Consider the following 12,326-nt stretch of genomic DNA (forward strand, 5'->3'; position numbering starts at 1 on the left):
TAACTGTACCCCACAAAACCATAATAAAAAATACTGATTAATGAAAAAAAAAAAGAATACATAAAAGAAATATTTCTTCCACACTTCTCCTAACCCCATGCTTGCTGTAGGTAATCTTTCTTCTCTAGCTGAATTTACTATCTTTTTGTCATCATGGGTGATCAGTTCTTTCGCCAAGACCTGTCTAATTGTGAATTTTATTATATTTATCTGAACCAAGACTCATTGTGCTTTCTCAGTCTGGGAATTCCTATATTTCATCCATTCTGGGAAAATTCTCAGCCTTTATCTCATTAGTATTTTCCCTTCCTTCCTTTCTGTTATCTCATTTTGGATTGCTACAAATATGTTAGGCGTATCCTTCTATGTTTCCTAATTTTTCTTTTAAAATTCATTTTAAAATTTATTTTAGTACATTCTGGAATTTTATCAAGTGTATATTCTAGTTTACTAATTCTTAAGCTATATCTAAAATGCTATTTATTCCATCTATTATATATTTTAACTTTAGTAACTATATTTTTTTGTTTCTGGAATTTCTATTTGATAGTTTTGCTTTTTTGATAGTACCTTGCTTTTTTTCCTCATATTTTTAAATTCCATCTTATATGTCTTTAATACTTTTAAACACTTTTCTATTGTTTATATGTGGTAATTCCATTATCAGAAGTTCTTGATAATACATTTGAAAATGAGATTTAATGCTCTTTTTACTAGTGAAGAATTTTTTTTATATATAAAATAACCTATAATGATGGGTTTGTCTTTAGTGGTCTTTGTCCTTGGGAATCTTTTTTTATTGAAAACTTGCTTTCTAGAGAGGATTTGCATGTTTCTGACAGATGCCCCAGGGTTACCAAAGTTTTTGCACTTTTTTTGCAAATAACTCAGAATGATTATTCCTAGACCACATAGGTAATATAAATTAGAGCCATCTAATACACAGGGGGATTTCCCTTTATTTTTAATTTTCTAGGGAGATCTCTGTTTTTTCAATAAGCTCTCCTACAAAAACAAACTTTCTTGTACTTCCCTTTTCTGATGGGCTGATGTTTTTCAAGAGCCCCAGATCTAGGTACACAGCTAATTTGAAGATCCTTGCCTTGTCTCAATATCCCACTAAAAATATATTCTCTTAATTTATTGAGAGTACTAAATCCCTAAGGTCTCTAGCAACTTGTCAATACTTTGATTTTTAGTTCCCTTTTTATTTTTTTAATTAATTTTTTAGAGACAGGTTCTTGCTGTTGCCTAGGCTAGAATGCAGTGTGATCTTGGTTTATTACAGCCTCAATCTCCAGGGATCAAGCAAATCCTCCACTTCAGCCTCTTTTTTTGTTTGTTTGTTTGTTTGTTTGTTTCTTTTTTGAGTTGGAGGCTCACTCTGTCGCCCAGACCGAAGTGCAGTGGCTGCTCCCGGTCACCGCAGCCTCGACCTGCTGGGCTCTGGCGATCCTTCCGCCTCAGCCTTCCAAGTAGCTGGAACTATAGGCGTGTGCTACCACGCACAGCTAATTTTTTGATTTATTGTAGAGATGAGGTCTCGCCAAGTTGCCCAGGCGGGTCTCGAACCCGCGGGCTCAGGCAGTCCACTCACCTCAGCCTCCCAAGGCGCAGGATTACAGGATTACAGTCACCGAGCCTGGCTCTCTTTTTTTTTTAAACGTTTAAATTTTTTTTTATTTTAAAATTGTGGGGAGCATTTCAGGGTTAGGTATACAAATAATCACTGTGCAGGTATCCTTGTTGATGAGGTGTGCCCCCTGCTTCCCCAGGCAGATTTCCACTACTGTCAATCCCACCTCCCCACCCACGTCCTCTCCACAGTTTCCCATTACTGTCAATCCTTTTCTTATAGTATTGTGATAGTTGTTCAAGGTCCACTTACGAGTGAGAACATGTGATACTCAGTTCTTTGTTTCTGTGAAAGATGACTCAGTATTATAGACTCTAATTCCATCCAGGTTGCTGCAAAGGTCATGATTTTGTTCTTCATGGCTGGGTAATATTCCATCGTGTATATGTAACACATTTTTGTTATCCAGTCCTCTAGAACTGAGCATAGTGGCTCAAATTTGTAATATTAGAGCTTTGGGAAACTGGAGTATCACTTGAGGCCAAGACTTCAAGATCAGTGTAGGAAAATGAGGGCCCATCTCTACCAGCACACACTGCCACACACCGTCTTTTTTACACACTTCAGCCTCTTAAGTGACTAGGACTACTGGCACACACCACAACACACCGGCTTTTTTTTTTTTTTTTTTGTAGAGATGGGGTCTCACTATATTTCCTACACTGATGTTGAAGTCTTAGCCTCAAGTGATCCTCCAGCCTCAGTTTCCCAAAGCTCTAATATTACAAATATGAGCCCTATGCTCAGCACTCTTTTTAATTTTAAGCCATGGACTTTTAGCTAGTAAAATATAGCTAGTAAAAAATTAAATCAAGAATTTAATTCTTGATTGTAGTTATTTCTTCAGTGTTTCTTTTCTTCATTTCTTTTGAATTCACCCTTAAAAATACTTGAATCTATAAAGATTTTTAGTGATTTTTTAAAAAATGTTACCTCATATTTACCAGAAATATCATAAAAGTTAGTTCTGTATACCAAATTAGAGTTTTATAGAGCTATTGACTTTTTAAATTTTTCTTTTTACTTCTGAGATAATAGGTCTTTTATATTTTGTGTTACTGATTTAATTCCTCACATAATGGAGAAAAATGTATGATATGGCCAAATATTTTTTTTCCATTAACTTTAGTTAAATTTACTCTTATTTGATTTCCTGCCAACTTTTCCATTTTAAGCTATTTTTAATACATCATGCATTTTAGCACTCCCCTATGAGAGCACATCAGATGTTACATGTTTCTCAGTTTGGTCATTTTATGGAATTTGAGCTATTAGACCATAATTATGGTGTCTCTCAGGATCCCAATCCTTCCTCTATATTCACAAATTTTAATACTTGTTCCTGTTACTCTCTACTTACCAGATCTCCTAATTCTTTAAAAATGACTTTCTTGAAATTCAATACTATTGTGTCACAGAACCAGATGATCCAATTTGCTTTTTTGGCAGACACCATATAAAGCTCTGCCCATTGCAGGTTTAACAAAAGGTATTAGTACTCTCTAGACTACTCTGAGAAAACAGGACATAGAAAGACTTAATTTTAGCTAGGCTTTTTATGAGATAATGTATGCCAGTTCTGATTTCAACTTCATCATTTTATGGTATAAGGGAATAATAAGGACATATTCTTAAGTAATGTTAAATCTATGGTTTGAAGGAAAATTTGAGGTATGACTTGCTGATAAAACATAAAAGTATATAATTTTATAAAAAATTAAAACTGAGAATATAGATGGTGGGCCTGAAGATCTGTACCAGCACAATCTTTGGTTTCTCACTAATGTTCTCCAGTTGTATCTTTTACCATGTATGCAATATTTTCTTCAAAATTATTGGTAATTTTGAATGTCAAGTAAAAATATTGGGCTAAATTACTGGTCCAAGGATAAGAATGTATAAAGAACTAAAATAGAGGCCAAAATGTTCTGATATCAACATGACTTCCAGGTCCAATTCTAGAACCTTTATTTCCACTGGGTGGCCTTAGTTTGTCTTTGAGTTTCAATTCCTTATAGGTAATGTGGGACTAGTAATGGTCTCTACATCACGTCAAGGATTGTTTTGCGAAAGCATTCAATATTAGGCACAAAAGCTTAATAGACTGGAAAGGCAGTAATAATCCATGAATTCACATGGATTATTTATGTGGTTCTTAGAGCTTAAAAAAAAGGTTTAGATTAAGAGAATATGCTTATGACCCTAATGAGATTGGAAAGTTGGCAGTTGTCAAGTACAAGAAATATTAAAAATAAGAATTTAAAAATCACCCTCAAATTAATAAGATCATTGGTGGTAATATAAGAGATATGCAACTATTCAGAAGAACAAAAAGATTTAAAAACAAAGTAATTTGTTGAAAGGTCTTGGAATGATATGAAATTGCTTAATTTTTTGATATTTTTTCCTTACTACTTATAAATCTTGTGTAACTGAAATTAAGAAACTGTGACTATAAAATACACAAATAGGCCATCTCAAAATAATAATGTAATTTTGTCATACATGTCTGTAGTACAAAGACTTGTACAAATTTAATGAAAATTTTTCTTGAAAAAATGAAATGATTAATAATCTTTTACTCGATTGTTTTTAGCATACGACGGCATCAAGAAAGGAGAGCAATTTTGACCCCCGTTTTGACAGATTTTTCTGTCCGAATAACTGGAGCTCCTGCCATTATTTTTACCAGAATAATTTCTCCAGAAAATTTGCATACTGAGGTAAGAACATAATTCAGATTTTATTTCAGTCTCAATAATGGGATTATTCCTTGTTGCATTAAGGAATTTTTATAGATTCAGCCCATAGGACATCAAATTAACTCATTAATAATAACAGTTACTGTCATAGATAATATTTCTTGAGCACCTCCTGTACTACTGTTCAGTTATCACTTTCTTTGTAATAACTCATTTAATGCTCACAATAATCCTGCTTGCTACTCCTACTGTATCCATTTTATAGATGTGGAAGCTGAGGCGTAGAGAGACTAACCAATTTGCCCAAATTTTCATAAGTAGTTAGTAGCAGAGTAGGGTATGAAATCAACTTGTCTGGCTCTAGCCTCTACTTTCTAACTTCTACAACCTCTTTCTAATGAAAACAACAATAGCACTGACAGATAATATAGAGTTCTCATATAGATTATGTTACATAGTAAATTCTACATGGGTTACCTTATTTAGTGTTCATAACATTTTTATGAGATAGATGCTGATGTATCCATATTTTAAACAGAGGAAACTGAGGTCAAAGAGATTAACTTGACCATTGTTAATTGGGGGAACCAGGGCTGCAATTGTGATCACTAGGTGTGCTGCCTCCAATACCTAGGATAGAAATGTAGTAATAATGTGATTAACTGTAGCTTAAATTCTTCATAGAAATATTTTATGCTAAGCACATTATAAACTTTTTGCTCATTCACAGAAATATAGCCAGTTGTTATGAGAAATTTGGAAATTTAGGTGTAGGTGTATATTCATCCAAACCAATAAAACCTAATATTCTGTGAATTTTTTTAAATAATATTTTTTCATATATTATCCAATTTGATATTTATAATAGCCTATGAAAAAAAGTTTGGTTAGGCCAGGTTTCTTGTATATTCACAAAGGTATATAAAGATTAAGTAAATCGACCAATGTCTTATAGTTACTTAGTAACACGGTTGGTTTAGAATATGTGAAACACCTTATGAGATGCCCTTTTTTTCATACTATTAGTACTCTGAAAATACAAATTAAGAGTCACACGGCAGAATCACATTTTAGAATTTTAGAATTTGCTTCCTGGATGTATTTAGCTAACAAAAATGGAATATCAAAATCATTCTGAATTATTAAGTTTTTTTCCCTGAGAATGCTCTTTATTTGGATTCCCAGATACTTATCATTGAATTCAGAGATAAAAGTAAGAACATATCAAAGTTAATAAAATGCAATCCTGTCATAATTAACTAATCTTCAAATTTGAAGCATTAGTAGAAAGTTCCCCATTCCCAGGTGAAAGAGGAATGAAGCTGAATATCAGAAAACCTAGTTCTAGGCTAAGCCCAGCTTTGAACTAAAGTATATCATCTTAAGCCATTCACTTAAACTCTTTGTTCTATCAAGTTTCTTATGCATACCTTAGTTGCCTCATACGTAGCTACCTTGGTGCCCTATAGATTCATTTAAGGTTCAAACTGATCAATAGAAATAATAATTCTAAGAGGAATCTGAAAAGCTAAACTTTTACAAAATGGAAGTTATTCTTATTTTTATAATATTAGCTGCTAATTCTATCAATTGAATTTATACTATTTAACCTACTGGCACAGGATCAGTCATTTACAAGTTTTCACAGGAAGTATGCCACTAATCAAACTAAGCTTTTTTGTACACATATTTATCCCTTTGGATAATGGTTATGTGATAATTTATTTTTTTTAAATCCTGAATCAGTGTACTTTTTTCCCTTCCATCATTACTTAAGGAATAAAATAAGAATTCTAACAATATTGAGTGAACACTGGGAGCTTGCAGGAAAAAGTGATTTAACCAGAAAAAGAGTAATCATTTTAAACATGCTGTTCTTTATGGCTTTATTAAACACTGCTCTGAGCTGTCTAGTTTGTATTTGGGCTAGTCTTACTCTCCTTAAATCTGTTCCTCTAAATGGCACTAATAAGAATGTCTGTTGGACATTTTCAAGCATTTGAATGTTGTCCACATGCACTTTATTACAAGAGGCAGGATTTCTACTTATGAAACGAAGCTTCTGGATTGGCTTCTTGTTTTGTTTTGTTTTCCTTCTCTTAATGGTTTTTCAGTGATAAATACTTAAGTGACTCAGTTTTGCAGAACAGCACCAGTTAAGTAGTAGACATCTACCAAATGCTGCAAAGGTTTTAGCAATTTGAAGACAAAGTGAAATTAATTAGTCTAGCTATCTTTGGCTTCAGCACTCTTTTGTTATAAATCATTTGGAGTGTATCCTTTGGAGCACTTGGTGATTGTAATTGCCTGTCTACAATTGCCTGTTTACATCTGTCTGCCACACCAGATCGTAGCCTCCTCAAGAGCAGATTACCTTTTACAAGGCCAGCCTTATTCTTTATGATATTTCTAGTACTCTACTGTAGTGCCTGGTACTTAGGAGATGCTTAGTAAATATTTGTTAGCTTGAATTAATTAGCAAAGTTATGCTCCAGAATTACATCATTGCTTACATATTGGAACAATGATAATGGTTTGAGGTGTGAAATAGTCAAATTGATATGAATAAGTGAAAAATTCTTATTGTTAATTGCCCTGTGTCTAGCACGAGGTCTGACATATCGCAGGCCCTCATAAATATTTATTAAATGTATCCATTAAACTGTGTCAAGTGGTTGTGCTCACCATTTTTGCTGTTCTCATTAGTGTATAAACTTGAGTCCAAGAAGATTCCATCAAAGGAGTAAAGGTCAAATAAGTAAGAGTGATAAATTATCATTCAAAGACTATCATATTTCTTTATCTGTTTCAACCTTTTTTTCCTTCAGGAGACTTTAGTGTGTGGCCATTCCTTGGAAGTGAATATAACTACAAACCTGGACTTCTTCCTAAGTGTGGCTCAAGTTCAACTCTTACATCAGTTAATAGTAGCAAATATGACTGGACTGGAACCATCAAACAAAACCACAGAGGTAACTATACCTGATTTAGGATGAGGCTTACTGCATTTGTGCCAACATTATATTAACAATAGGAAAACTATAGTTAAACTAAATATTTTCTGCTAATTATTCTTTGTTTAACTTTATTCCATATATGTCACAAATAATTTTGGATTGATACTCTTTAATTTTGAAATTTATTTCATCTCTGTTCTTCTTATTTATTCTGCACCTCTGCAAAATTGCTATGGACTAAACTCAGAAAAGTCTCTTTTAAAAATGATTTTATTAATGTGCTGAAATTTCTAAAGTATGACGGGGGAGTCCTTGTATAACTTTCATTTAGTCAGATACGTTACAGTGATAGGGCCTCTTTCAGAAGTGAACTTTGTGAGAGTACTGCGGAAATATTGTTCATAAATAACTTGTAAAGCAGTCATTTCCCATGCTCAGTGAAGAACAAACATAATCATAGAACTTGAATGTCTGCCTAGAATTTTAATTTTGGTCCAGTGTTCATTGGAAACATGTACTGTAACCACAAAGCATGTCACCCTCAAACAAAGAAAGCAGCTTGATAAATTCTCCTTAAGATATGTATTCTGCCAGGCTCGGTGACTCAGCCTGTAATCCCACTCGTTTGGGAGGCTGAGGTGAGTGGATTGCCTGAGCCCACAGGTTCGAGACCCGCCTGGGCAACTTGGTGAGACCTCATCTCTACAATAAATCAAAAAAATTAGCCAAGTGTGGTAGCGTGCGCCTGTAGTTCCAGCTACTTGGAAGGCTGAGGCGGAAGGATCGCCGGAGCCCAGCAGGTCGAGGCTGCGGTGGCCGGGAGCGGCCACTGCACTCCAGTCTGGGCGACAGAGTGAGACTCCAACTCAAAAAAAAAAAAAAAAAAAAAGATATGTATTCTTTGTTTTTTGTTTCTACATTTCCCTAATCATATTTGTACTTAGAATAAATCTTTTATAAGAACTCAGGTGAACAAATTGTTTATGTATAAGAAATATGTAGCTTTTATTTTTGTCATGAGTTAAACAGAAGGTTCTGTATGCTGTTTATTAAGAGGTAAAGAAGAACAGTTTAAGTCTTTCAAGTTAATGTTCTTTCCATTCTGCCACAGATCATGTACCATAATTATTACATTATTCTCTCAGTCTTCTTTATTTTAAAAAAATTACTTAAATATGATAAAGCTTTTATCTTTTTAAACTGAAATTTTCTAACCTGATCATCCTTTACTACCCATGATTTCTGTTTATTCAATATTTTTATTTTTATTTTTTATTTATTTATTTTTTGAGTTGGAGTCTCACTCTGTCGCCCAGACCGGAGTGCAGTGGCCGCTCCCGGCCACCGCAGCCTCTACCTGCTGGGCTCCTGGCAATCCTTCCACCTCAGCCTTCCGAGTAGCCAGAATTACAAGCATGCGCTATCACACCCGGCTGATTTTTTTATTTATTGTAGAGATGAGGTCTCGCTGCCCAGGCGGATCTCGAACCCACGGGCTCAGGCAATCCACTCGCCTCAGCCTTAAAAATGCACAGGATTACAGGCTGAGCCACCGAGCCCGGCTTGATTTTTTGATTTATTGTAGAGATGAGGTCTTGCTGCCCAGGTGGGTCTCGAACCCACAGGCTCAGGCAATCCACTCACCTCAGCCTTCCAAAGGTGCGGGATTACAGGCTGAGCCACCGAGCCCGGCTATTCAATATTTTTAAAGGGCTCTAGAGCTATATGTTCTTCAAAAGACTGACTTTTTTCAATATACATTAGGGAATTTATAAAAATATAATCATATGACATGAAAATAAGCAAATTTTTAAAAATTACCCATGCATTTCCAGTGAAGTCCATGAAGCAAGTTGGATTGGAAAAGAGTATTTTACATGTCTCTATCTTTTGTGCCAATTTTATGAATGTCTCATATCAAAGAATTCTAACACACAGATTACTGATTGCTTTAGGAATTCACACAATTTAGCAAACTGGTTGCTATTTACCCGTACACTTTTAATGCCTCCTAGTAGGATCAGATTTCAGTAAATAAAAAGATACTCAGAGTTAGATTACTAATAATTCCTCCCTGAATGTTGAGTCATTACTCACAGTTCCATAAAATAGATAGGCATTGTTTTTTGCTGCATTTAATATAGATCTGCCGTTCTTTGTTTCTTCTTAGAAATCATATAAAAAGTGAAGACCAAATGTATATATTTAAATAATTAAAATGGCAAATTTTATGTTATATGTACTTATCACAATTAAAAAGAAGGGACATACTAATGAGGGAAGACAATTTGTCCCTGTCCCCAGCCCCGGTGTGGTACATCTGTGAAAACTTCAGTATTTTAGAAAAGACCTCATACACTGGAAGAATATGATTCCATTTATAAGTCACTAGTAGAACACAAATCTGGTAGTCTAAGAAAACAAAGACATTTTAGTTATGTAGAATACTCTGTAATAAGTAAAGGGTATATTTGAAAGGGCCGTTTGATTTTCTTTAGTGTAGTTTTAACAACCACATTACCAAAATTTAAAAGAAAAATTGTTTTTCAGATTTTTTTTAAAAAAAGGAAACTTGACCTGCTGAGTATTTACCCAAAGGAAAATAAATCCTTCTGTCAAAAAGACACCTTCACTCATAGTTTATGACAGCACTATTCATAATACCAAAGTCGTGGAATCAACTTAAGTGTCCATCAATGGATTATTGAATTAAAATCAATCAGAGAGATATATAGATAAACAGAGAGAGATATAGATATAGATATATGTCTATCCAGATCTAGATCTATATATTGGGGGTGCCAAAAATGCATACACATTTTAAGAAATGTTATCTAGTATTACTTTTCAAAGTTGAATTGAATTATGGTAACAACGTGTAGTATGACATTCATTCAAAAGATGGCATAAAATGATGGTAGCACGACTGCTGTGCGATGAGTACAAGACCATTTTGAGGTGGTACTTGAAATTCAAGAACGTTGTGGAAATACATTGACACTGGAGGTGTGAGTATGCAACAGAACCTCCAACATGCCTGATAATTGCGTGCATTCATAGTAAGTTTGAGACACATGGCACTGTGTGTGATGTGCACAAGCGAAAATCCGGGAGGCCTCATACAGCAACCATCCTGCAGCAGTTGGCCATAATCAGTAGTGTCTGGATGCTGATGGCAACCCTTGGAGCACCTCCTGTAATTGCAGAAGACAAACATGACCTTGCATTTATCTTTTGTTATTGGTATATATTGAGAGAGAGAGAGAGAGTGTATGTGTGTGTGTGTGTGCATGTGTGCATATACATGTATTCCATACTACTCAGTCATAAAAAGAATGAAGTCATGTCTTTTGCAGCAACATGGATGGAACTGAAAGCCATTATCCAAAGTGAAATGACTCAGAAGGTCAAAAAAATGCATGTTCTCACTTATAAGTAGGAGCTACACAATGGATATACATGGACATACAGAGTGGAATAATAGACATTGAGGGCAGGAAAAGAGTGAGGGATAAAATACTACTTATTGGGTACAGTGTACACTATTTAAGTGATGGGTACACTAAGAGCTCAGACTTTACCACTGTGCAATATATCTATGTAACACAACTGCATTTGTACCCCTACATTTATAAAAATAATTTTTTTTAAAAAATGAGACAGAGCATATTATTCCTACTTTCAGAAATGTAAGTACAAAAACAAAACAAAAAAAGAAAATTGAACATGGCTGAGTTATTGGGGAAGTAGAGGAAGAGATATGTGTTAGTTTAAAATGTATATCCTGACATTATAAACAACTACTCTTTCATCAGAATGGTGGATTAATAATGAGAATTCCATTTATCAGGACTTCTAGAAAGAACATTAGCATTATAGACCAGTAAACATCATATCTGTTCTAAACCCACCATCTTACACTACTGATACAGTAGTTATATATTTCTATAAGAAGATATCATGTATATTCAATGTATTATATTTTTGAGGTTAATATTTTCAATCTTTGGCAAAGTTTATTTGAAAGATTAATTTTTAAAATCATTCAAGAATATGATAGGAAAATTTTTGTTTAATATAAGAAACATATCTACACCATAAACAAGGGGAAGAAAAGTGGACATATCTTTGAAAATGGAAGTGAAAAAGGGTAGTTTAAGGATTATTGCTAGAACCAATATTTAATATTAATTTTAATTAAAGGGACAACTAAATACATAATAAAGCTTACAAGTTCAGCTAAAATGACCAATTAATGGGTTGGGAAAATTGCCTCCCATGTTGAAACACAGTTTTCCAATATTTTTGCTCTGAAAAGTGTGTTTTAGATGCAGTGAGGCCACTGAATCAAGGGCTTGTTGATTTTCACTGTCTCTTTCAAGTACTATCACTTCCATGATTTCTGGCTCTTAGAACATTTAGTTTCCCCCTTTAAATTAACCTTTTCTTACTTATCTGTACTTGCAGATTGAGTAGCCCTTATTTGAAAATCCGAAAGTCAAAATGCTTCACTGAGCGTTTCCTTTGAGTGTCATGGCATGTTTGTGTTCAAAGAGTTTTGGATTTTCAGATTAGGGTTAATCAACCTGTGTTATGACAAGCTGAGAAAATACATAAATAAAAATGTAATACTCAAAAATAAAAATGCATATATTACAAAGTACATATCCTTCCCTATCTAGCTTACTGCCATAGTTCACCATCCCATCCTATAGTTCACATTTCTGTGACAACTAGCTTTATAAGACTGTACAACAGGCATGTTATTTGGGATTCTCATATCTTAATTCTTTGCCATTTACCTAAGATTAGAGTCAACCTCCTAGGTATCTTAGTAGTAAAAGCCAAATGTATATTTCTAAGTTCTCCACAAATAGAGCTTCACTTGTCAGCCTTGATTTCTTTCTCAGTATTTAGCAGGACTGTAGTAGTTCACCACAACTTGTTTACTCGTCAGAGGATTCTCTACCTTCTAACAAGATGGTCTTGGTTCCATAAAGGCCCAGTTATATAAACATGGGTATTGGTTAG

At 34.2% G+C, this 12,326-nt stretch overlaps 1 protein-coding gene across 1 annotated transcript in view; it reads left to right on the top strand.

The window, feature by feature from the left end:
* Positions 1–4,232: 4,232 nt before the first annotated feature.
* The window catches only part of VPS13B (vacuolar protein sorting 13 homolog B), a gene marked incomplete at its 5' end in the record, with an annotated part of 272,185 nt that continues 264,091 nt past the window's right edge, over positions 4,233–12,326 (top strand). Inside the window, 2 exons of the mRNA XM_008065666.2 lie at positions 4,233–4,359; positions 7,167–7,310. Of these exons, the coding sequence (XP_008063857.2) occupies positions 4,233–4,359; positions 7,167–7,310 (271 nt within the window). The remainder of the gene's footprint in view (positions 4,360–7,166; positions 7,311–12,326) is intronic.

Source organism: Carlito syrichta, unplaced genomic scaffold, assembly GCF_000164805.1.
Source record: "Carlito syrichta isolate Samal-C Ts95f unplaced genomic scaffold, Tarsius_syrichta-2.0.1 Scaffold308755, whole genome shotgun sequence".
NCBI lineage: Eukaryota > Metazoa > Chordata > Mammalia > Primates > Tarsiidae > Carlito > Carlito syrichta.